At 38.6% G+C, this 23,837-nt stretch overlaps 1 protein-coding gene across 1 annotated transcript in view; it reads left to right on the top strand.

Annotated features, from left to right (window-relative positions):
* The first annotated feature begins 6,398 nt into the window (after window positions 1–6,398).
* CDC73 (cell division cycle 73) overlaps window positions 6,399–23,837 on the top strand; it is a 137,457-nt gene continuing 120,018 nt past the window's right edge. Inside the window, exons 1-6 of the mRNA XM_043568382.1 lie at window positions 6,399–6,801; window positions 9,456–9,561; window positions 12,677–12,746; window positions 18,953–19,015; window positions 19,100–19,152; window positions 23,449–23,537. Coding sequence (XP_043424317.1) covers window positions 6,671–6,801; window positions 9,456–9,561; window positions 12,677–12,746; window positions 18,953–19,015; window positions 19,100–19,152; window positions 23,449–23,537 — 512 coding nt within the window. The 5' untranslated portion in view covers window positions 6,399–6,670. The remainder of the gene's footprint in view (window positions 6,802–9,455; window positions 9,562–12,676; window positions 12,747–18,952; window positions 19,016–19,099; window positions 19,153–23,448; window positions 23,538–23,837) is intronic.

The raw sequence follows: 23,837 nt of genomic DNA, 5'->3' as shown, positions 1-23,837 counted from the left end.
AGGGAGACACAGAATCCGAAGCAGGCTCCAGGCTCTGAGCTGTCAGTACAGAGCCCGATGCGGGGCTCGAACTCACAAACCAGGAGATCATGACCCGAGCCGAAGTCGGAGGCTTAACTGACTGAGCCACCCAGGTGCCCCAGGTAAGTATGATAATTAATATGTACACCTAATGTACATTAGGTGACAATAATTACACAGAAATACAAGAATGTATGGTAGACAATGCATATGATTACTGTTTATTGAGAGGTAGTACTGCTTATCAAGATGTTAATATTAAGGCTATTGTTAGAAACTTCAAATATGTTATTTATATATTTATATATTCATTTGTGCCTAAATTCACATGTATGTAAAGGTATACTTCTAAATCTCATATTGCCAAAGTTATGTGAATAATGTAGAAAAATAGTAAGGCTAGAATATGGGTGTTTTTTTCTGTAAAATGATTCAGTTATTCAGTGCCCAAATTAGTAGAGGTTCCTTTCTGTCATCAAAATAATTGTTAATTCTTAGTGCTTTAGCACATATTCTTAAACCATTTTGAAAAGACTTCCCCCCCTTTTTTTAAAATACAGTTTTATTTACTACATAATCTCTACACCCAATGTGGGGCTTGAATTCATGACCCAGAGATCAAGAGTTGCATGCTCTTCCAACTGAGCCAGACAGGCACCCCAAAAAGACTCCTTTTTAATTTTGAAACATTCTGTTTCTAATACCATTGTTATCTATTACTATGTTTTTACAATATTGCCTATAAATATTTCTTGTCTTTATTATTATTATTATTTTATTTTAGAGAGAGAGAGTGCGTGTGTGCACAAGCGGGGAGAGGGGCAGAGGGAAAGAGAATCTTTTTTTTTTTTTTAACGTTTTTATTTATTTTTGAGACAGAGAGAGACAGAGCATGAACGGGGGAGGGTCAGAGAGAGGGAGACACAGAATCCAAAACAGGCTCCAGGCTCTGAGCTGTCAGCACAGAGCCCGACGCAGGGCTCGAACTCACGGACCGCGAGATCGTGACTTGAGCTGAAGTCGACCGCTTAACCGACTGAGCCACCCAGGCGCCCCAAGAGAATCTTTTTTTAATTAAAACAATTTTTAATGTTAATTTGTTTTGAGAGAGAGAGAGAGAGAGAGAGAGAGAGAGAGAGAAAGAATCAGCGGGGTAGGGGCAAAGAGAGGAAGAAAGAGAGAATCCCAAGCAGGCTCCATGCTGTCAGCACAGAGCCTGATGCAGGCCTTGATCTCACAAACCATGGAATAATGATCTGAGCTGAAATCAAGAATTGGATACTCAACTGACTGAGCTACCCAGGTACCCCTGTTGTCTTTAGACACTTAGAAAATTCTTGCTTACTCTAATAACTATTCTTAATTTTTCTTTTTCTCAATTTAGGCCCCAGATTCAGAATAATGCCAAAACTCTCATTAGGTCTCCCAAAATGGCCATTAGGAAACAAAAATAATTGCTCCTTTACCCTAAACCTGAAAGGACAATAAACATAATTAGGTATTCTAGAATTATTCAAGTTTGAAAAGATTATTATGAGAAATTGTTGTTTACAAAAGTTAGGGAAAACTGAGAACAAAAAATGAGATTCATCTTCTTAGGCTAATTATATGTAAACAAAATGTGTTAATAAAAGTATTTTTGTATGATTGTATACTTTCAAAGTTAAAAGAAGCCTATCAAAATATTTTGTTTCCAGGATCTTAGATTAAAAAAATCTTTTTTTTCTTTTTGTTCATGAAAAGTCTGAAACAGCACTAGGGGTGCTGACTCTTTGTAAATTTATTACTTATTTCAGACTTCCTTTAGATCCAGTAATCAAAGTACACTCATCTTGTCTGAGAGCTGTAAGAAATGGTGGTAAAACATGGGAAAACTTCAATTAATTGTTCTAGGGTCTCCACTAAACCTATTGTTCTGTAAGTCACATAGCCTTTTCCACCCACACTTCTCAGGTAGTTGCCTAACCTCGTATAAAACACCCTTGTGTCCCTCACATAGCACTATCACAACTAATCCAGTTGTGGATTACTTTACAAAAGGTAAGAGTATATATGTATGTGTGTTTATGTAAGTATATATATGTATACATGTATATATTTTGTATGTGTGAGTGTTTTCTATATTTCAATAATGATAAGCTTATATACTATGCTGTCTTCATCATAATAAAATCCTAATCTTCAAGTATTAATGTATATGTATGTGTATGTGTGTGTGTGTGTGTGTGTGTGTGTGTATGAAGTGTGATAAGACATAAATTATCCCATGACTTTGGAATGCTTTGAAAACAAAGAGAATCCCTAACCTCTACAGTAACCTGTTAAAATGGACAAGTTAAACACATTTAGATGCTTTATTTACTATTACTTAAGGAAAATGTAATTTAAAAGGTGAATTTTAACCAGAATGCCCCGTGATATCAAACAAAATAGCAGAGATAAACTAACAACAATATGGAACCAACATTAGTGGAGTAATTGTAAAGGGATTACTGAGAATGTTTCTAATGTGCATTTTATGAATCAAGGACATAATCCATGCAAGACTGTAAACATAGGAAATGGACAGAAGCCAAAGCCTTGAGGCTCCTTTGAACATTGCAAAATGGATCTTACACAAACTCTTCCAGTAATAAGCTATGAATATGTTCAGGTTATTTGTCAACTCTTAGGATTGGGCAGAAGTTTTTCCTTGCTGGGAAAGTATAGCTCCATATCTCTATCTTCCACAAACTTTAGGAAAATGAAAAAGAATTAATGGAATCCTAAAATTAAAATTAGCAAAGCTCTCAGAAAATTTTGAATTTTGATGGCCTTAATTTTGCTGTTGGTCTCAGTGTCAATAAGATTTACCCTCTCTGAAACCCATGGATTATCTGCTCATGAATTAACAATTTACCCCCGTCCCTTGCATTTGAAATGTTTACTTTTTAAAAAATGTTTATTTTTTTATTTTGAGAGAGAGAGAGCATGAGAGGGGAGGGGTAGAGAGAGAGAGGGAGAGAGAGAATCCCAAGCAGGCTCCACACTACTAGCACAGAGCCTGACACGGGACTCAAACTCATGAACCATGAGATCATGCCCTGAGCAGAAATCAAGAGTCAGACGCTTAACTGAGCCACCCAAGCACCCCATTTCTCTTTCCTTTCCTTTCCTTTCCTTTCCTTTCCTCTCCTCTCCTCTCCTCTCCTCTCCTCTCCTCTCCTCTCCTCTCCTTTCCTTTTACTGTTTAATTATTTGAGTGAGTGAGCAAGCTGGGGAGGAGCAGAGAGAGAGGGAATTAGAGAATCCCAAGCAGGCCTTGAGCTTTCAGCATAGAGATCATAACTTGAGCCAAAATCAAGAGTTGACGCTTAACCAACTGAGTCACCCAGGCGCCCTTGAAACATTTACTCCTAATCCTAGATTCTATTTATTACAGACTAATATGAATAAATACAAGTGATTTGTGATCCCTCCAGAATTATCACTAGAAAGTTCAAGCTGCATTTTCAAAATACGTACTTTAACAAACCCTTCCTAATTTAAAACCTGGATATTTAGTCATCTGGTAAACGTATCAGAATACAACCATTCTTGGACATTGATGGAAAGGATCTTATCAGGTATTGTTAACAACGGATATAGCAGCAAAACTCTAAGATAATGATCTCTCATCCATGGTTTTCAACTAAAAAGATGTACCACTTTATCCCAATTGCTAGACATTTATTCTCAAGAGAATTCAAACTGAGAATTGTTAGGAATTTTTCAGATGCTGATGACTGGAGAAGTGGGCAGCTTTCACCCAAGACAAAGAAACAAGACTGATTTTCTAATTTTTTTCTAGTTAATTTTCTAAGTTTTCAGATCTAGTACTAATCTTTTCTTCTATGATACAAAAATTTTTAATGTCTATTTATTTTTGAGAGAGACAAAGTGTGAGCAGGGGAGGGGCAGAGAGAGAGGGAGACACAGAATCTGAAGCAGACTCCAGGCTCTGAGCTGTCAGCACAGTGCCCGGCTTGGAGCTTAACACACAAGCTGTGAGATCATGGCCTGAGCCAAAGTCGGATGCTTAACTGACTGAGCCCCCCAGGTGCCCCTAATCTTGTCTTTTATTGATTGTATTTTGACACGAACATTACTGAACCAATATTACTGGGGTAATGGCACAGGATTTAAATAAAAACAAAATGATCCATGCATTTCTTTAACTGTTATAAGCAACAAATTACTAATGCCATATCTCATTACACTTAAAGAATCACTATCCTCAGAACCACAATTTTTCCTAAAAGAAAGACTGTCTGGTCATTGCTATAGATTGAATGTTTGTGGTCACTCACCCCATCCCCCTTCATATGTTGAAATCCTAAACTCAAGGTGATGGTGTTAGGATGAGGCCTCTGGAAGGGGATTAGGACATTATAAAAAAGACTCCAGAAAGCTCCTTTTTTCTTTCCACCATGTGAGTATGCAATGTGAAGTCAGAGGTCTATGAACCAGAAAGCAGGCTTTTACCAGACAATGAATCTTCTGGCGTCTTGACCTTGGATTTCCTAGCCTCTAGAACTATGAGAATGAATTTCTGTTGTTTATAAGCCAACCAGCCTAAGGCATTCTCTTATAGCAGTCTGAATGGACTCATATAGTCATTATTTGTGTATGAAATAAAATTAAGAGTCATTTGAGTAGACTATTATTGGCTCTTCTACCCATTAAATACTGAGTTTGTTGAACTCATCTATCCATTTATTAATTTAACATTTTCTAAGAGCCAATAATGTGCTAGACACTAGGATATGATGATACAGGTCTATTGCCCTTTAGTTTTGCAGGATGAGGCAAGCAAGGAAACTAATGTGGGCTCTCAAGTAATACTGGGTGCTCTCATACAAGTATGAATAGACACTATGGGAGATTAGAGAGTAGTAAGTGCTTCATTGTGTCTGTTTTTGTGGTGAGATTCAGGAATCTACCACAGGGATGGAACATTTGCAGAATAGACAAAATTTCTCAAATTCATTTGGAAACTCGCTATAGATAGTATAGGAAATAAACCATACACTTCTATATCTCTCTGTAGTGCACATAATAAAAATGGATCCCTTTCAAAGCAGATCAAAGTATTTGGTTATGTCAGTCAAGAAATAGCCTCCCTCCCTCCCCTTTCCACTATAGTAAATGGGATAAAAAAAATTATGGCCCCCACGGAATATGTTCAGTTTAAGGTATACAGGCCACAGTATATTGAATTTATTTCATTGTTTCCAGCACAGCAAGGACACCCTTTAGCCTTCTGAGTGCCAATAAAAAATCAAGTAATCCGAAAGTGTTCTGACAGCTTGGAGTTTGTGTTCTCCTTTTCATTAGCATCTTTTTTTTTTTTTTTTTAAATTTTTTTTCAACGTTTTTATTTATTTTTGGGACAGAGAGAGACAGAGCATGAATGGGGGAGGGGCAGAGAGAGAGGGAGACACAGAATCGGAAACAGGCTCCAGGCTCTGAGCCATCAGCCCAGAGCCTGACGCGGGGCTCGAACTCACGGACCGTGAGATCGTGACCTGGCTGAAGTCGGACGCTTAACCGACTGCGCCACCCAGGCGCCCTCATTAGCATCTTTGAATAGAGCTATTTAAGGGTACCGCTTTGGGTCTGGCAGGAAGAAGGGGCCAGGATGGAAAAAGTCATCATCCAAGGAACTGAAGTGGAAGATCAACATTTATGATATTTTGTTGATTTGCTAGATGCTTTCTTTCATCTTATTCTCATACTAAGTTCTTTTTTCCACTAGCCTATTAATGCTGTAAGAAGGTATGTATCTTGTCCAAGGTCAAGCAGCACGTAAATACAGGTACCCGGGATTGGTCTCCTCCGGACTAGGTCTTTACCACTACGTGAATACGCTAAAAACAAAAAAAACAACCCCCAAACCGTACCCTGCCTCCAAAACCTCACCCTTTTAAAGGGGCTTAATCGGATCACTAAGACCTACAGGCCATTTAATGGGTCCCCTTTAGTTGGGAAGGTACTCTTAGCGTTCTGGAAACCTTTTGCCAAGTTCCACTCTCGCCCAAGGAAGGGCCCGAGAGCCCTTGGCCGCAGTCAAGGTGGGTGGGCGGTCACCCAGTGCGCAGTCTGGGGACAGAATTCCCGGGCTTCCTTGCAGGTGCGCGCGCACCTGTCGCTAGTCGCGTGCGCGCTGCGAGGGACGACGGACGAGGTACGTGTCCGCGCGCGTGCGCCCGGCAGTATTCCCCGTACGTGCTCCGTACGTGGGCGCGGTGTCCCTGCGCTCCGAGTTTCGGGCCGGGATTCGGCCCGGTGCCGAGTGGGAGTCTGGGAGGGGCGTGTTCCTGGTCGGTCGTGGCTCCCCCTGGCGGCGGCCTGGCTGGAGGCGCGCAGTCAGGCGTTCTCCGCGGGCAGCCGGCGGCGGGGCCTTGCCTTATAGCGCGGGGTCCTCGGCGGCCTGGGTGTCTACTGCCCCTGCTGCTGTCGTAGGCGAGGACGGCTGCTAGTGCGGCTGCTGTTGGTTCGCGGCGGCGGCGGCGGCGGCGGAGGAGGAGGAGGAAGAGGGCGAGGCGACAGGGGAAGAAGGAGGCAGGCGCGGCGGCGGCGGCTTCGCCCGGGGCCGGCGGCGGCGGCGGCGGCGGCGAGGGGGGGGAAGATGGCGGACGTGCTCAGCGTCCTGCGACAGTACAACATCCAGAAGAAGGAGATTGTGGTGAAGGGAGACGAGGTGATCTTCGGCGAGTTCTCCTGGCCCAAGAATGTGAAGACCAACTATGTAGTTTGGGGGTAAGTCTGGCATGGCTGTGGCCTGGGGTTGGCCGGGCAGAGTTGGGCGCCCCCAGGCGACCTCTTTCCGAACCCCTCCCCCCGATTCCCTTTGGGGATGGAGAAAAAACGGGTCTCTGGGTAAAAGTTTTTCTCAAGAAAAGAAGTTACACTTTTAGGTGAGGAGGAAATAGGAGGAGGTGTATCTCCATTTCTTTAAGTCTTTGGGACGCCGAAGGGGAAGGTACCACAGGAGTTTCTGACTTTCCTAGTTCATTTTTACCGACGTGTGTAGGTGCAGAAAGGGGCGTACCGTCCGGTCCTAGAGATGTCTTTTTGTGTTTAGTTTTTTCTTTCTCTTCGAGGCTACCATGTGTTGTCACTATCCCACCTGCCCCTTGCAGCTCCTGGTCTGTTTCTTTTTCCTTTCGTAATTCCCTGAGGTAGAGAGAAGGGAACTAACTATGTGAGATTAGAACGGGAAAAAGATTTGGTCACTTTGGAAGAGTCCTCAAAACCCGTGTTAGAGGTGAAGGCAGGAATTTCTTCAGGGAGAAAGTTATTGGTAAAATGGAGTGAGCTTTACAGATCTAAGTAAGATATTGGTGATGGTGTGTGCTTGTAGGAAATGGGTTTTAACAAGAAATATTTGGGAACGTTCATCTACGCGGGGCTTTTTGAATTGAAGGCATTAAGGAAAATATCTAGAGATAGGTCTGATAATGGTTTGGGGGCCTTTTTAAAGGTGATATCTCTCTCTTTGGTATTTCATCTGGATGATTAGAACCTTGGGCTAGAACTTCCATACTCATTTTGCTTGATTGAGTGGAAGCACTGGGCTTTGTGAAGAGTTGATGAAAAGCTGGGGAAAATTTAGTTTGTTGGTTTCTAGCTTTTTGGCCCTGAGGACTTATGATTTGATTAGCTTTATGAAATGTTGATGCAATGACATCATTCTGAGTTTCTTGCGTTTTGTCCTGTCAAAAAAAAATTTGCACAGACAGAATTACATTTGATTGGAATTTTAACGGATTTATTATTTTTTTTCTTTAAAAAATGGTTTAGAAGTACTCAGGATGTAGCGTGGTTCAATTTGAGAAATAGAAAATTCTTAGCACCTTGGTTCCTGACTCAGGGGAGGTTAACTTAATCAGAGTAGGTGAAATAAAACATAACTTGGTAAGAATTGCATTCTGGCTCTTGAGAGTAATCACTTCTAGCTTGTGGTATTAGGAAGGGTTTCATAGAAATATGTTTGGCGTGTAGACAGGCTACAAATTTTCTTGAACAAATGAATGAACAGATGAGTAAGCCTTAAAGAGTGAGTTAGGAACTTTGAGGGTGACATGATGGGTTAGGTCTTAAAGGACAGGGAACTGTATGCTTAAAGCCATGAGAGCTGGAAAGGAAATATTTTGATAGCATTTCAGTGAAGCTAGTAGTGAAAAAGGGGTGCTTAGAATAATTTCAAACTTTAACAATAGCTAATTACACCACTAAACATATTTTTGTTTTGTTATTCATTTCTTTATGCACATGTACATATGTCCAACTTCGGAACTTTAAGCAGTACTTATCCTTATTGCATGTAGTACGTTCTATTACTTTGCTTTTCTGTATTGTTAAAAACCCTGATTACCTGGATATTACGTGTTATTGTACAGTAACTGGTAGTGATGTATGGTTTGAAATAATGTCAATTCATAGGAAAAGTGGAAATGAAGGCTAGAGAAATGTAGATGAGGGCTGACTATATTGCACTGTATTCAGATGAGGTCAAATAATACGCTGACGTTTTTTAGATGGGAATGTAGTAGGAAGAGTGAGATTGGACACAAATATTGTTGAGGCAATAGTATTATGCGGTTTCGTTAAAGAGCTTGCACCTCTAGACTGCATTGGGGCGCCTGGGTGGCCCAGTCGGTAAGGCGTCCGGCTCTTGAGTTGGTTCTGGTCATGATTTCACGGTTCGTGAGTCTGGGCCGCATATTGGGCTATGTACTGACAGCACAGAGTCTGTTTGGGATTCTTTCTCCCTCTCTCCCTCTCTCCCTCTTTCCCTCTTTCCCTCTCTCCCTGCCCCCGCTTGTGTTCTCCCTCCCCCTCTTTCTCTCTCAAATAAACATTAAAAAAAAATAAACCTTTATACAGCATTGCTTTACCACAGGTAGAATTGATTATGATTTTTTTTGCATCATTGGTTTAATTTAAGGGATGTCATAAGAATTATACCTCTGAAATTTATTATTGTGTTTGCTGTAAGAATGTTAAGGATGTTCTTTAGCAGTATCTTATTTAGGAGACAAAGAATAAATTTCTAGTAAGTTTAGAGTTGTGCTTCTTCTAATCAGTTTTTCTCTTGTGGATTCTCTCCACTCTGTAACTGACTAGGTTTCTCTCTTTATTGGCAAAGACCAGAATGAAGTTTGGGCCAAATTCTAAAAAGTGTGTAGTACCTTAGAGTATGAATATGGTGTGCTTTCTTTTTTTTTCATTTTCTCCCTTTGTGTTCTTTTACTTTAATGACAGTTCCGCTTACTAGATTTCATACTTTATGTGTATTTTTGTTAACCATGTTAAATCCATTCTTGAGTAGCAAAGTGAATGTAGATAAATTCATACATACAAGTCTAAGGAGTTGAATTAAAATTGAGTAAAAATCTTAATTATTTCAGGACTGGAAAGGAAGGCCAGCCCAGAGAGTACTACACATTGGATTCTATCTTGTTTCTACTTAATAATGTGCACCTTTCTCATCCTGTTTATGTCCGACGTGCCGCCGTAAGTAAAATTCATTTTAAAACTTAATTTTTTTTTTTTTTTTTTGGTTAATAGGTATTATTTGGCATGGATCACTTCCCTCATGGGTTTCAAATCAAAAAATAAAAGGTTCATCTGTATGAAAGCCCACTAGAAGTTCAAAATTAGATCTTTGCATGTTTTTAGATCTGTGACTTTCATGTAAAATGTGGGCGCTGTTTACAAGAACAGAAGTTTTGAAGATATTTATAGGAATATTAAAAAATATATATATAAGCCTGTAGAAGGACCCTGATATTCAGAACTCTGATCTCAAGAATACTTTTTTGGGGTGTGCCTGGGTGGCTCAGTTGGTTAAGCATCTGACTCTTGATTTTGGCTCAGGTCATGATACCACAGTTTGTGAGTTTGAGTTTGTAAGCTGTGCTGACAGCTTAGAGCCTGTTTGGGATTCTCTCTTTCTCTGCTCCTCCCCCATTCATTCTCCCTCTCTCTCTCAAAATAAATAAACTTAAAAAAAACTTTTTTTGGGTTTCAGAATCAAGATTAACAGACAACTTTATTATTATTAGAGGAAGAGAGTGTGTGTGTGTGTTCACATGAGCAGGGGAAGAGCAGAGAGAGAGAGAGAGCGAGCGAGTGAGAGAATGAGAATCCCAAGTAGGCTTCACGCTGATGGGGGGCTCAATCTCACAACCATGAGTCACGACCTGAGCCAAAATCAAGTGCCAGAGACCTAACCAAACCCAAGTGCCCCTAACACACCACTTTAAAATTAATTTTAATCTGTTTAATAAACCTCTTTTGAACTTTATTGATAAATTCATTTGTTTCCAGTTTTTCTTGCCTTCAGCATCTCAGTATTTGAACTCTGCTTTTCTGAATGGGAAATATTCAGCGTTTAATACATATAGAAAAAAATACGTAGGGTGAAACTACGTATTGAGATTTGGGAAATAGTGGGATAAAAATAACAGCATCTTTATGAAGTTATGTTACTTCATCTTAAATCTTTAAAATCTGAATTAGGCAGTAATTAGAATGTATTGTTGGCTATATCCATTCATTTTGTGGTAATAAAGATGATCCAGATGCTTGGTTTATATATAGAGATTATGTTCTTGGCAAATAGTTATAACTATAACTGATGGCTGTAATTGTTACTGTGGACCTTGGGACCCTTGCTCACATCAGATTTAAGTCTTTTGTTTTTCTTAAATACTTGGCAGATTGAAAGGGCAGAATTCTACAGTTCTAGGGTTCTACAAATTTTTTTTCCTCCACTGTGCTACTTGCTCTTTCTTGTGAGCAGACCATGTCTGATGCAAGTTTTCTGGACCCATAGCTCCTATTTTAGTGTGAGTAGACTTATATCTTTTTCAGTTGGCTGTATTATGTCCATAATTCATTATTAACCAAATAATGAAGTATGTTATCAGACTTAGAAACAGTAACTTAACAAAATTAATTCAAATCTTTTAGCTATTTATGATACTTCATGTAGACTAGTTTTTAAAAACAAGCACACAAAAACCTGTGGGCTCTTAAATGTTTATACTCCTCCTAGCAGAAATTAAAATTTAGCCTACCGTTTAAAAAAAAGGTTAATTTTAAATGATTAAATATAGTTAAACTCTATCATCAGGGAGTGTGTGCAGAATGTTTGAAGTGAAATGTAGTTAGTATACAATATAAGATAAATAGCCGAAGTTACTAAGGATTCTGGTTATTTATCATTGTGTATATAAAGTGACAAAGGGATTTTATTTTTATTTTTTTATTTTTTATTTAAAAAAAATTTTTTTTTTTTCAACGTTTATTTATTTTTGGGACAGAGAGAGACAGAGCATGAACGGGGGAGGGGCAGAGAGAGAGGGAGACACAGAATCGGAAACAGGCTCCAGGCTCTGAGCCATCAGCCCAGAGCCTGACGCGGGGCTCGAACTCACGGACCGCGAGATCGTGACCTGGCTGAAGTCGGATGCTTAACCGACTGCGCCACCCAGGCGCCCCGGGATTTTAATTATATAATCTTGCAGCCACCAGGCTTTCTTATACTTAGTTTTTTTTGTGTTTTTTTTTTTTTTTAATTTTTTTTTTTAATGTTTATTGTTGAGAGAGCACGAACGGGAGGGACAGAAAGAGAGGGAGTTACAGAATCTGAAGCAGGCTCCAGGCTCTGAGCCGTCAGCACAGAGCTCAACGTGGGGCTTGAACCCACGAACCATGAGATCATGACCTGAGCTGAAGCCAGACGCTTAACTGACTGAGCCACTCAGGTGCCCCTTAGTTGTTTGTTTACATTATAAAAATGATATTGAAAATTGTGGTAATTACAGGATTCATTGAATTCATGGCCTCAAGATGACCTGGTGACTAAAGTATACAGCTGTATTGTTAGTACACCTCTTTACAATGACTAATGTAGGAGATTTAAGGAAAATTATCCATTTTACCAAAATAGGTACATTTTCCAGATTTAATTTTTTAGTCTTTTCCCCTTCCTTACAGAATTTGTGTGCATTCAAAGATAAAAAAAGAAATATGTAGCATGGAAAGTAAGCAACTGACATTAATGTTTTGCTGTATAATGTCCTAAATTTTTTCCCACGCTTAAACAGTATACCTATTGTTTTGAAAATTTAGTTTTTATGGCTAAGTTAGTGTATTTCAGAATTCAAGTAGAATATTTTGAGAAGTCTGTTTTGTGTTTGAGAAAAGAAAGCACTTTGGAAACATTGCATGTAATGATCAAGCAATGGGACTAAAAAGATAATTACCTCAAATATGCATGCAAAGTATCATGAATAAAATAAAAAAATACTTAAAGTAAGCCAAGGGAACAAAAAAGACTGGAATTGATATTTTGAAGAGGGATTGGTCATTGTTTCTAATGATTATCTTTTAGGTATCTTAATTGAATTTCAAGAATGAAGTTATTAAAAATTAATATCCTTAAAATTTTTGAAGACTTGGGTTAGATTTTTTTAGCCTAGTAGTTCTTTAAAGGTAAGATTCTGAATAAATATTACCAAGATCTGTTGGAATAAAATTCAGATATTACACAATGTTTGTTTTTATCATATTTCTTGTAATTGTTGTTGATTTGATAACTAATTAAAAATTTTGATTTCAGACTGAAAATATTCCTGTGGTTAGAAGACCTGACCGAAAAGATCTGCTTGGATATCTCAATGGTGAAGCATGTGAGTAATTTTTAAATTGCTCTCACTCTTAAATAGCCATTGTTTCTTTCTTTCTCCTGTGAAATAAGAAGCAATGGGAAGAGAATTTGTATTTCCACTAAAAAATTAACCTTCCAGCGGCTATGTGCATATGCTCTCCTTTTTTTGTGTGTTATGGTGAATACACTACCTTCATTCCTAAGACCGGTCACCACTTCTCTGTAGATTCCATTTCCTTTCACACTCTCAAAGACTCTGCTTTTGTAAATTATTGCTTCTGCCTTGCGTCATCATCTTCCTCTTTTCCTCTGCATCATTCCCTTTAAAGTGCATACAGCAAGATCTCATTTAAAAATGGTTTTTTGATCCCCCCCCCATTCCTACTATCTACTGTACTGTTTGTTTTTTCCTTTTTATTGCAAAATTCTTTGTAACAGTTGTGTGATATCACTGCTTCCCTCTTGAATCCATTCCGGTTTGGCTTTCCTGTTCATGTCCCACTTATATCACTGTTGTGTGGTTAACACTGACTTAAGGGTTACTCATTCCTTTGGTTTCTCTTATTTGTATCTTGCTTGATCTCTCAACAGCATTAGATACTGTTGACTGCTTCCTTTTGGAAACCCTTTCTTAGCTTGGCATTTGGGGCACCTGATTCTTTTGGTTCTCTTTCTATTCATTGTCCATCTCTCATTTTCTTTTGCTTACTTCCTTATATTCATGCTGTTTCTAAGCTTTAAATTATAAATCCACTCCACATCTTTCCTTGGATATTTAATAGGTATCTGAAATTCAATGTATCTGAAATAGAATGCCAATTTCCTCTTTCCCTTCTCCCCTCAAACAAAATAGGTCTGGTCTCCCACTGTTCCCATCTCAGTAAATGGCATACCATTCATGAAGTTGCTGAGGCCAGAAACCCTGGGGAAATCTTTGATTACTTTTTTCTCACATCTCATTTTGTGAGCAGGTCCTTTTCTTTAAAAGGATGAGTTTCTTTTTTTTTTTTTTTTTTTTTTTTTTTTAAATTTTTTTTTCAACGTTTATTTATTTTTGGGACAGAGAGAGAGCATGAGCGGGGGAGGGGCAGAGAGAGAGGGAGACACAGAATCGGAAACAGGCTCCAGGCTCCGAGCCATCAGCCCAGAGCCTGATGCGGGGCTCGAACTCACAGACTGCGAGATCGTGACCTGGCTGAAGTCGGACGCTTAACCGACTGCGCCACCCAGGCGCCCCTAAAAGGATGAGTTTCTTAACCATTCTACTCCCACTATGTTCCATCCTTCCCCTTTAGAGTTGTATAGCCTTTTCACAGTACCCTACTCTGTATTTTCTAGTATAGTCTTTGCCTACCCACTAGAGTGACCTGTTTTGAAAAACACATATAAGCTTGATTCACTTACCTGCTCAAGTCCATCCTGTGGCTTCCCGTCACATGCAGGATAAAGCTCATATTCCTTATCCTGACCTATGTGATTTTGCTTCTGCCTAAATATCTGTGGCCTCATCTTCTTCCAACTTTCATTTGCTCACAGCGGTCCAGTCTTATTGATTCTTTTAACTATCCTGACTTTTCAAGCCTTTGTACTTTCTATTTTTTGTGTTCAGTTCTGTTTCTCTACATTGTCACATGTCTTACTTTTTACCACCTCAATCTGTGCTTTAATAATCTGTCAGAAAGAATTTATCACTCTAAAAAAGAAAATAGTGTTGTTTTTCCACATATATCCATCTGTGTATAGTATCTTCCTAATTTATATTTTGTCAAATCCCTTACATTGACTTGAAATTATATATTGGTTTACTTATATATTATTTGTCTGCCCCACTAGAGGGTAAACTCTAAGGGGGCAGGTAGTTAAATACCCAGTATTTAGAACAGTGGTTCTTATAGGTGCTTACCTGTATAAGTGAGTAATCATTAATTTGCTGTCTTAAAGAATATGAATAAAATTATAAGTTGGTACAATTAATAGAATATAAATTGGTGAGTATGAATAAATTGATATAATCATATGATAGTATGAATAAATCAATATGAGACTGTTTGGTCGTAACCTTTCTTGGAGTGTTTACTACCTTTAAGTCATTAATAGCTGTCTTGTTACATATTGAGTTCCATTGAGTTCCATATTGATTTGCATGGAGTCTTTTGCATAATGGAAAGACCATGCTCAAGAGTATTATCTTTCTGTACTGTCCTCTGAACATTCAGCAAGTACTTATTGAGTGGTTATTCTTAAAGTAGTGCAATTGCTGGGTCATAGAGTGGTTCTATTTTTAACTTTTTGAGGAACTTCCACACTTTTCCAGAGTGGTTGCACCAGTTTGCATTCCCACCCATAGTGCAAGAGGGTTCGCCTTTCTCTGTGTCTTCTCCAATACCTGCTGTTTCCTGAGTTGTTAATTTTTGCCATTCTGACAGGTGTGAAATGGTATCTCACTGTGGTTTTCATTTGTATTTCCCTGATGATAAGTGATGTTGAGCATTTTTTCATGTGTCTGTTTCCCATTTGTATGTCTTCTTTGGAGAAAAGTCTGTTCATGTCTTCTGCCCATTTCTTAACTGGATTATTTATTTTTTGGGTGTTGAGTTTTATAAGTTCTTTATAGATTTTGGATACTAGCACTTTATCCAATATTTCATTTGCAAATGTCTTCTCCCATTCTGTAGGCTGCCTTTTAGTTTTGTTGATTGTTTCCTTCGCTGTGCAGAAGTTTTTTATCTTGATGAAATCCCAGTAGTTCACGTTTGGTTTTGTTGCCCTAGCCTCCAGAGACGTGTCTAGTAAGAAGTTGCTATGGCCAAGGTCAAAGAAATTGCTGCCTGTGTTCTCTAGCATTTTGGTGGTTTCCTGTCTCATGTTTAGGTCTTTCATCCTTTTTGAGTTTATTTTTCTGTATGGTGTAAGAAAGTGGTCCAGTTTCATCATGGTCCAGTTTTCCCAACACCATTTGTTGAAGAGACTTTTTTCCATTGAATATTCTTTCCTGCTTTGTTGAAGATTAGTTGACCATAGAGTTGTGGGTCCATTTCTGGGGTCTCTATTCTGTTCATTGATCTATGTGTGTGTTTTTGTGCTGGTACCGTACTGTCTTGATGAATACAGCTTTGTAATACAGCTGAAGTCTGGAATTGTGATGCCTCCCACTTTGCTTTTTTTTTTTTTTTTCCTTCAACATTAGTTTGGCTATTAGGGATATTTTCTGGTTCCGTATAAATTTTAGGATTGTTTGTTCTAGCTCAGTGAAAAATTCTGGTGGTATTTTGATAGGGATTGTATTGAATTTATAGATTGCTTTGGGTGGTGTAGACATTGTAACAGTGTCTGTTTTTCAATCCATGAGCATGCGATATTTTTCATTTCTTTGTGTTTTCTTCAGTTTCTTTCATAATAAGTGTTCTATATTTTTCAGAGTACCGATCTTTTCCTTGTTTGGTTAGGTTTATTCCTAGATATTTTATGGGTTTTGGTGCAATTGTAAATGGGATCGATTCCTTGATTTCTCTTTCTGATGATTCATTATTGATATATAGAAATGCAACAGATAGCTGTACATTGATTTTATATCCTGTGACTTTGCTGAATTCATCTATCAGTTCTAGCAAATTTTTGATGGTGTCTGAGTCTTTCGGGTTTTCCATATAGAGTATCCTGTCTTCTGTGAACTGTGAAAGTTTGACTTTTTCCTTGCTGGTTTGGGTGCCTTTATTTCTTTTTGTTGTCTGATTGCTGAGGCTAGGACTTCTAGTACTGTACTGAACAACAGTTGTAGGAGTGGACATCCCTGTCATGTTTCTGACCTTAGGGGAAAAGCTCTCAGTTTTTCCCCATTGAGAATGATATTAACTGTGGTTCTTTTTTGTATATGGCCTTTATGATATTGAGGTGTGTTCCTTCTATCCCTACTTTCTTGAGGGTTTTTATCAAGAAAGGATGCTGTATTTTGTCAAATGCTTTTTCTACATCTGTTGAGAGGATCATGTTGTTCTTATCATTTCTTTTATTAATGTGGTGTATCATGTTGAGTTATTGGTGGATATTGAACCAGCCCTGCAGCCCAGTAATAAATCCCACTTGATTACGGTGAATAATTGTTTTAATGTACTGTTGGATTTGATTTGGTGGTATCTTGTTGAGAATGTTTGCATCCATGTTCATCAGGAATATTGGTCTGTCATTCTTTTAGTGAGGTCTTTGGTTTTGGAATCAAGATGATGGTGGTCTCATAGAATGAGTTTGGAGATTTTCCTTCCATTTCAATTTTTTGAAAGAATAGGTATTAACTCTTCTTTAAATGTTTGGTAGAATTCCCCTGGGAAGCCATCCTGTCTTGGACTGTTTGTTGAGAGATTTTTTTTTACTGATTCAGTTTCTTTGCTGGTTATGGGTCTGTTCAAATTTTGTTTTTTTTTTTAATTAAAAAAAATTTGTATTTATTATTGACAGAGTGCCAGCGGGGGGAGGGGCAAAGGGGGGGGCAGAAGATCTGAAGTGGACTCTGTGCTTAGAGCAGAGAGCCCCAGACTAGGGCTTGAACTCACGACCTGTGAGATCATGACCTGAGCTGAAGTCGGACACGCAACCAAATGAGCCACCCAGGCACCTTGTTTGTTCAAATTTTCTATTTCTTTTTCAGTTTTGGTAGTTTATATGTTTCTAAGAATTTATCCATTTCTTCCAGATTGCCCTATTTGTTGGCATGTAATTGTTCATAATATTCTCTTATAATTGTATTTCTGCAGTTGTGGTTGTGATCTTTCCTTTGTTTCTTGATTTCATTTATTTGAGGCCTCTCCTTTTTTGTTAAGTTTGGCTAGGAGTTTTCAATTTTATTAATTCTTTGAAAGAACCGGTTCCTCATTATATCGATAATGCTATGTAGCTTTAAAAAGAAAGAATGCTCCACATATCAGTATGCTAGAGCTCTTTTGTTAGGATAAAAAAAAAAAAAAAGGTTCAGGACAGTGTATATAGTATGCTATCTTTTATGTGAAAAAGGGGAAAGGGACATGTAGGTGGCTCAGTCAGTTAAGCATCTAACTCATGGTTTTGGCTAAGATCATGATCACAGTTTTGGGGATTTTGTCTCTCCTTTCTCTCTTGCGCTCCTCCCCACCCCCCATAAACATTAAAAAAATTTAAAAGGTGGGGGGGATAAAGGTATAAGTTTGTATTTCTTGTATCTACAGAAAGAACCTCTAGAAAGATACACTCAAGACTTAAATAGTCATATAGGGTGGTGGGAACTAGGTGGATGGGACTAGTTTCATTATTTTCAACCTTTCACAATTTAAATGACTTAATTTAAAAAGTAATTGCGGGGCGCCTGGGTGGCTTAGTTGGTTAAGTGTCTGACTTTGGTTCAGGTCATGATCTCACAGTTCGTGAGTTTAAGCCCCATGTCGGGTTCTGTGTTGACAGCTTAAAGCCTGGAGCCTGCTTTGGATTTCGTGTCTCCCTCTCTCTCTGCCACTTCTCTGCTCACACTTTGTCTCTCTTCTCTCAAAAATAAATAAACGTTAATAAAAAAAATTTTTTTTTTTAATTTTTTTTTTTTAATTTTTTTTTCAACGTTTATTTATTTTTGGGACAGAGAGAGACAGAGCATGAACGGGGGAGGGGCAGAGAGAGAAGGAGACACAGAATCGGAAACAGGCTCCAGGCTCTGAGCCATCAGCCCAGAGCCTGACGCGGGGCTCGAACTCACAGACCGCGAGATCGTGACCTGGCTGAAGTCGGACGCTTAACCGACTGCGCCACCCAGGCGCCCCTTAATAAAAAATTTTAATAAAAAAAATAAAAAGTAATTGCAGTGTTTTTTCTACCAATTGTGAATAACTAAAATTTGCATTTTTGAAGTGAATGCTAACTTAAATAAAACCTTTTCCTATGGATATGTATTTATGTATTTATGTTTAGATACATTTTATGTGCATGTGTGGTAACGGAGTATATGTTCTTTGAAGTGACCAGTTAATTTCAGTCATCGCAGTAGTTTGTAAGCTAAATTGTTAAAAATAATTTGTCCTTTAAAGACTTTTAATTATAAATTAGTCTTTTATAATAAACTGTTTTACAAAGCTGCTTTAAAACTTTTTCCCCCTTCAGGAAATTATACATATAAAGTAAGAAATTACAAATATTGAGCATTTTACTTATAATAATGTCTAGTATATGTGTTCAAATATTGAGCTTCTCACCTAAATCTTTTTAAATCTTCAGCAACATCAGCAAGCATAGACAGAAGTGCCCCTCTAGAAATAGGTCTTCAGCGATCTACCCAAGGTATGTTTTGGTGTGTATTTATAATGAACTTTTAAAAACTTACTCCAAAACCATATATTTACTTTTCTTTTTTTTTTCTTAAAGTCAAAAGAGCTGCAGACGAAGTTTTAGCAGAAGCAAAGAAACCACGAATTGAGGTAATGGAATTTTATTTTAAATATGAATCGTAGTGTTACAAAATTGAGATTGTATATGAATACAAATTCTTTTTCATAGTAGTCCTAGGAGTTTTTTTCTGGAAAAATTGTCGTAGTATTATAAGTGTTTGATTAATAGCAGTTGAGGTATAATTTAAGATCTTTTACAGGGGCACCTGGGTAACTCAGTCGGTTGAACATCCAGCTTCAGCTCAGGTCATGATCTCACAGCTTGTGAGTTCGAGCCCCGTGTCAGGCTCTGTGCTGACAGCTCAGAGCCTGGAGCCTGCTTCAGGTTCTGTGCCTCCCCCTCTCTCTGCCCCAACCCACTCGCATTCTGTCTCTCTCAAAAATAAACAAACATTTAAAAAAAAAAAAAAGATCTTTTATGTACAAACTGTGTGGTGGACATATCACTTTATTTTTCTTTGCCTCTTCGATGAAAATGTTGGGCTTCATCAGGAGTTGGGAAATTTCTTCTGTAAAAGTCCAGATAGTAAATATTTTAGGCTTTTTGGGCCATTTAGTTTCTGTTCAGCTATTCCACCCTGCTATCATAGTGTGAAAGCAGGCATAAGCAATACGTAAATGAACTGACAGGACTGTATTTCAGTAAAATTTTATAAAACAGATGGTGATCCTACCTTTGGGTTGTAGTTTGCCTATCCCTGGAATAACATGGTATGAGAATTTGCTGTACTCTTTTTTTTTTTTTTTTTTTTTGATGTTATTTATTTTTGAGAGGGAGAGAGAACAAGCGTGAGCGGGGGAAGGCAGAGAGAGGGAGACACGGAATCTGAGGCCGGCTCCAGGCTCTGAGCTGTCATCAGAGAGCCGGATGCAGGGCTCGAGCTCATGAACCATGAGATCATGACCTGAGTTAAAGTCAGATGCTTAGCCAGCAGTGGAATACTAATATTGGTAAATAAGGATAGTTCACATGAAATAGAAGCTGTATGAGAAATGCAGTTAACTTTAGAAAGAAGCATAAGACAGTTAAGCCTTGGAAATTTTAATTATATGAGTATAAGACTCTTTATTTAAAATTTTTAACAAGTCTCAGATCAGTTACATATAAAACCCAGTGCAAATGGAAGATTAGGTACTAGAGATACACTTAAAATCTGAGAAATAAGTACCAATTAACAGTATAGGAAATAACACTTGTAGTCATCATTAATTTAACGTTACTAGAAACCATAACTCTTCTTTTTACACTTGTATAAAAATCAAACAGTTGTACCTTTGGCCTACTACATAAACAGCAGAGCATCCACAATTAAGGATAAAAAGGTAACTGTTAAAGGGACAGAGTTGTCGACATGTAATCTTTATATATTCATTGACAAAATTTGATGCTGAAACAGTAATTTTAATTAATTAATTTTAAAACAACGTAATTTTCATTAAGCAAACTCTGAGACATGGACATGGTATTTTAGTTAAGGATAGTAATGATAGTTAGCTCATTGTTGCTACTCTGTTCTGGGTGACGTTTTATACACTTTATATTAGCTTGTGTAATCCTAAGCCACAGCCTTCTGAAGTTGGCAGTCTTGTGCATGCCATCAATGAGCAAACACCTCAGACAGAACAAGTTACTTGCTGAGGTTCACAGAACCAGGAATAGAGTCTAGACGGTCTGGCTCCTAGCCATTCCACTATATATACTGATTACAAATTTTTCAGCAATAAAATGAGTTTCCACCTGTTCTCTCTGTATGAAGGAAGATTGGGACCCACTGTGAACAAAATGAGTGAATTTAAAGATACTAATTACTTGGAAAACCCGAAATTTACAGTTTTAATTATTTGGAAAACAATTGAACGTGTCAGAAATGCTGATTTGCCTGGATACCATTAACTTGAAAATCAACAAGAAATAGCATAATAAAATTCTTTCCAGAGTATTTATAGAGTTAAAAGAGTTACATGAACAGTTATGTTACATTAACAGTTTTTAGTTCACCGTGTGTATGTTGGGAACCTGCAAGGCACTAGGCTCAGAGAGAGAAACCTTGAGGGCAAAGATTCTGAACTTATTAAAGTCTAGGCTGCAGTTGTCTTTAAAATCAGTAGTTTCCTAAGGAACTTGAGTTCCTTGTGCTGTACCTTCATTACAGATGTCTAAAATTTAATGCAGTTTGCTAAAATACTTTGTGTTCATGTCAGTAATATGTCTGTTTTAAATGATAGGTTAATAATAGAGCATGAATTGGAGCAGAGCATCTTTTTAGATCTCTTGAGTATACTGATGGCATTTTATACAATATCATATTTTGTTAGCCATAAACACTGACTCATTTCCTCAGTTGTCTCATTTGTTGAATGTGGGCATTGAACTAGATCAAGTTTTGTTTTGTTTTTTTTTTAATGTTTTTATTTTTGAGAGCAAGCGAGCTTGAGTGGGGGAGGGGCAGCGAGAGGGGGAGACACAGAATCTGAAGCAGGCTCCAGACTCTGAGCTGTCAGCACAGAGCCAGATGCAGGGCTCGAACTCATGAACCGTGAGATCATGACCTGAGCCAAAGTTGGATGCTTAACCGACTGAGCCGTGCAAGTGCCCCAATCAAGTTTTGGTTTTTTTTTAAATTTTTTTTTTTTTTTTTTTTTTTCAACGTTCATCTATTTTTGGGACAGAGAGAGACAGAGCATGAACGGGGGAGGGGCAGAGAGAGAGGGAGACACAGAATCGGAAACAGGCTCCAGGCTCCGAGCCATCAGCCCAGAGCCCGACGCGGGGCTCGAACTCACGGACCGCGAGATCGTGACCTGGCTGAAGTCGGACGCTCAACCGACTGCGCCACCCAGGCGCCCCTCAAGTTTTGGTTTTAAATGAACATATTTCCGAGTAAATTTTACCTGAAATTCTAACATGCAGGTTAGAAAAAAGCTGAGCTACCAAGATTGAATTCAGAGCCGTGTCCCATGGGTCACTTTGTAGGAAAAGCCTAATGTTCCGAGGAACATGCTTTGAAAACCATTAAAGTTACACTTCCTGTCATCAGAAATGCTGATGGATTTACGACCTGGGGCAACAGATGCAAAAAACTAGCTCCAAAATGAAATTTTGACTGTGGTGAGGGCTTTTCATAAAATTTACTAATCAACTTTTCTGAAGAGAAGAAATTTATTTGTGGTGTATTTTTATGAATAAAAGTAGCTGTGTTACATTATGGGAAGAAAAAAGCTGCTGTGGAACACCTGGGTGTCTCAGTCGGTTAAGCATCTGACTCTTTAAATTTAAAGTTTATTTTTGAGAGAGAACACAACCGGGGAAGGGATAGATAGAGGGGGCAAGGCAGAATCCCCAGCAGGCCCCACATCAGCACACGAAGGAGCCTGAATCGGGGCTCAAACTCCTGAGCCAAAATCAGGAGTCTGCTGCTTAAGTGACTGGGGCACCCAGGCGCCCTTTAAGCGTCTGACTCTTGATTTTGACTCAGGTCGTGATCTCAGTCTTGGTGAGATTGAGCCCTATCCTGTGTTGGGCTCCATCTGACAGGCTGACAGTGTGGAGCCTGTTTGGGATTCTCTCTCATCTCTCCGCCCCTCTCCCCACTTGCCCTCTCTGTGTGTCTCTTTCCTTCAAAATAAGTAAATAAACATTAAAAAAAGTTGCTGAAGTTCTTTGGTAAGCTTTTAATCAGTTCTACAGTTTAATCAGTGATCAGTTTAATCAGTCATCTAATATTTACTTATTTATCATTATTTTTTCATTAATTTTAGTTGAGAGAGGGAGAGAGAGAACTTACAAACAGGGAAGAGGGGCAGTGAGAGAGACTGGGAATCTTAAGTAGGCCTTCACACTCAGCACAGAGCCTGGTGCAGGGCTTGATCCCACCACCTTGGGATCATGACCTGTTGAACCAAAATCAGTAGGTCGCTTGACTAACTGAGCCACCCAGGCGCCCCCCCAACTTGTATTTATGTAACTAAAAGTAATCTTAAAGTTGAGTTGATTTAAGGCCAGTGATGCCTAGAAAGTTATAGGCAGGAACTTATGTAAAGAAAAGTTACATGTAGTTTTTTTTGTTGTTGTTCTAAAAGTTAAATAAAGGGCCACCTGGGTTCCTCAGTCAAGTTGAACATCCAACTTCGGCTCAGGTCATGATCTCACAGAGAGTTCGAGCCCCACATTGGGTTCACTGCTGTCAGCCTGTCAACACAGAGCCTGCTTCATAACCTCTGTCCCCCTCGCTCTCTGCCCCTCCCCCACTTGCACGCACTATCTCTCAAAATAAATAAAAGTTAAATAAAAATTTAGAATATTCACTAACCAGCGATTATTTTCAGGATGAAGAGTGTGTGCGTCTTGATAAAGAAAGATTGGCTGCTCGTTTGGAGGGTCACAAAGAAGGGATTGTACAGACTGAGCAGATCAGGTAAGATTTTCTTTAGTAGAAAGTGTTGTATAAGTGTATATGGAAAAAGAGATATTAATATGCCATCTGCGTTAATTTTACCTTTTGCATTTATTACGTGCTTCTGTGCCCTAAGTTTAAAAGATGATGTGTGAGCCTATTTTATGGTAGGGGAGATTGAAAGCTAATGATGCTTTCTGGAAAGCCTTGTTCTTGGTACTATTACCACATTGATCTTTCCTGTTTAAAATTACTCCATAACCAAGCCACTCATTTATTTTGTGATCTCTTGTTGATTTATAGCAGAGGTCAACAAACTTT

This window comes from Prionailurus bengalensis, chromosome E4 (genome assembly GCF_016509475.1).
Source record: "Prionailurus bengalensis isolate Pbe53 chromosome E4, Fcat_Pben_1.1_paternal_pri, whole genome shotgun sequence".
NCBI lineage: Eukaryota > Metazoa > Chordata > Mammalia > Carnivora > Felidae > Prionailurus > Prionailurus bengalensis.
This window is presented reverse-complemented; position numbering and strand designations above follow the sequence as displayed.